The sequence below is a fragment of the Salvelinus sp. IW2-2015 genome, unplaced genomic scaffold (assembly GCF_002910315.2).
Source record: "Salvelinus sp. IW2-2015 unplaced genomic scaffold, ASM291031v2 Un_scaffold4506, whole genome shotgun sequence".
In the NCBI taxonomy this organism is placed as follows: domain Eukaryota; kingdom Metazoa; phylum Chordata; class Actinopteri; order Salmoniformes; family Salmonidae; genus Salvelinus; species Salvelinus sp. IW2-2015.
Window position 1 is genome coordinate 52,186 of NW_019945776.1, and position 1,991 is coordinate 54,176.

A 1,991-nucleotide genomic window follows, 5' to 3' on the forward strand; every position below is an offset into this window, starting at 1 on the left:
GTCACAGAGATCTCCAGCCATTCTACTGCCAATTTTAAAGGGATGTTTACATACTTTTGTATATATGTATATTTGTGAGTCAGCAGCATAAAAATGTAAGTTCAGTCTACATTTTCAGATTGGTATCCGAAGCCCTGGTAATGAATGTGAAATGTAAGTTCAGTCTACATGTATCCGAAGCCCTGGTAATGAATGTGAATGTAGATGTGTAGTAGATATAAATTATGTTTTTAAATTCACAATCATTAAACATTTCTCTGAACTTTTCAATCAACTTGCTTCTCTTTGTATGTCTCAATGTAATATTATTTAATGAAAGAAATTACAAAAATAAACTGCTTGTCCTGCAATAAAATAAACTTCTCTCAACTGCGTTACCAAATCCAGCCAATAGAGGGCGATGTGCGTCTTGCAGGCGAAGCTGCTGGTGTGACGTATAATCTAGTGGACGGGACGCTTCTTCAACAACAGCTAGTCAAGCCTCCTCGGTAACTTGCTAGCCAACATAGCCTAAACATTACAGCTCTTTAGACACTTTCTGTGTGTATTAGCCTCTGTGTTTCAAGCAAACATGTTGTATAGCTAGTTGCCGCATTTAATTTCATTGTACGTTGTTAGTCAGCTAGCTGGCTTGCTAAATTAGCGCAGCACTATTGCTAACTAGCTAGCTAACATCCCGACCATGAACTCACTAAACTACTCCTCCCCTGCTAAAGAAGAGGTGGTCGGATGGACGGAGAAAGAAGCTCTCGTGAAAGAGGAGAAGGAAGAGGAGGCTGTCACAGTTTAACAAGTAGAGGATGAGGCTGTTACATTGAAAGAAGTTACAGTGAAAAAAGAGGAAGAAGCTTTCAGAGTGAAAGAAGAGCATGTTACTGCGGAAGAAGAAGAGGAAGTGTTTGGATTGAAGGAGGAGGGGGAGATTACTGTCACATTGGAGGAGGAGACTGGATATCTGATTAACACCAGTGAGTATTGTCTTAAAAACAGAGGCACAGCCTCCGCTGTTGATGAATCAATGTGTGGTTTTTAAGGTGCGTTCTACTGAAGTTCTACACTTGGATATGTTGGTCTGTACTGTAGGAATCATTAAAGCTACACAGAATGGAGGCCACCAACAGAACGTTAGTAATGGATAAAACGCTTCCTATATCTCTACATGCAGTGATTCGTTCAGTTTAAATACTCAACATCCCATAGACTCAGTAAGTCCCAAATAAAATGTCGCTTTTCTTCTGGTTTAATATATCTCGAAATTAATTAGTTTTATGAATTTTAAGTACAGCAGCTTTGTTTACAAATTGTAGGTCAGATTTCTCAAGGTAATTATGACGCAAAGGCCTATTGATAGAACGTGCGCGAGAGAAACTATCTTTCTGATCCATCCACGACTAGGGCAACACATCAACAATACATAGGCCTATAACTAACTACATCCCCCTCATTGCAAACGAGACTCGTTATAAATGGGAGTTGAGTGATACAAAATAAAAGTGTAATTTAGCTGACAAATGCGTGTCGTATAGGGTACACTAGGGTACACATGTCCACTAGGGTACACTAGGGTACACATGTCCACTAGGGTACACTAGGGTACACATGTCCACTAGGGTACACTAGGGTACACATGTCCACTAGGGTACACATGTCCACTAGGGTACACATGTCCACTAGGGTACACATGTCCACTAGGGTACACTAGGGTACACATGTCGTGGACATGGTGTACCCTGGTACACTTTATGTACCCCAGGGAGCATTGTACCCTAGTTCACACATGTTGACGTCCCACTACCGTATGGACATGTCCGGAGTGTAACGCCATACGTCATCAGTGTACCCTAAGTGTACTGACAATATGCTACGCTGTGACCCTACGTGACATGTGTACCCTAGTGCATGTTACCCCTAAAGTGGACCAGTGGCATGTACCCTAGTGGCACAGTTATTACCCTAGTACAGATGGTACCTAGTGTTACCCCAGTGGCAGT

At 41.7% G+C, this 1,991-nt stretch overlaps 1 protein-coding gene across 1 annotated transcript in view; it reads left to right on the plus strand.

Annotated features, from left to right (window-relative positions):
- Nucleotides 1-793: 793 nt before the first annotated feature.
- The window catches only part of LOC112077385 (zinc finger protein 436-like), a gene marked incomplete at its 5' end in the record, with an annotated part of 25,619 nt that continues 24,421 nt past the window's right edge, over nucleotides 794-1,991 (plus strand). Inside the window, one exon of the mRNA XM_070441669.1 lies at nucleotides 794-968. Coding sequence (XP_070297770.1) covers nucleotides 794-968 — 175 coding nt within the window. The remainder of the gene's footprint in view (nucleotides 969-1,991) is intronic.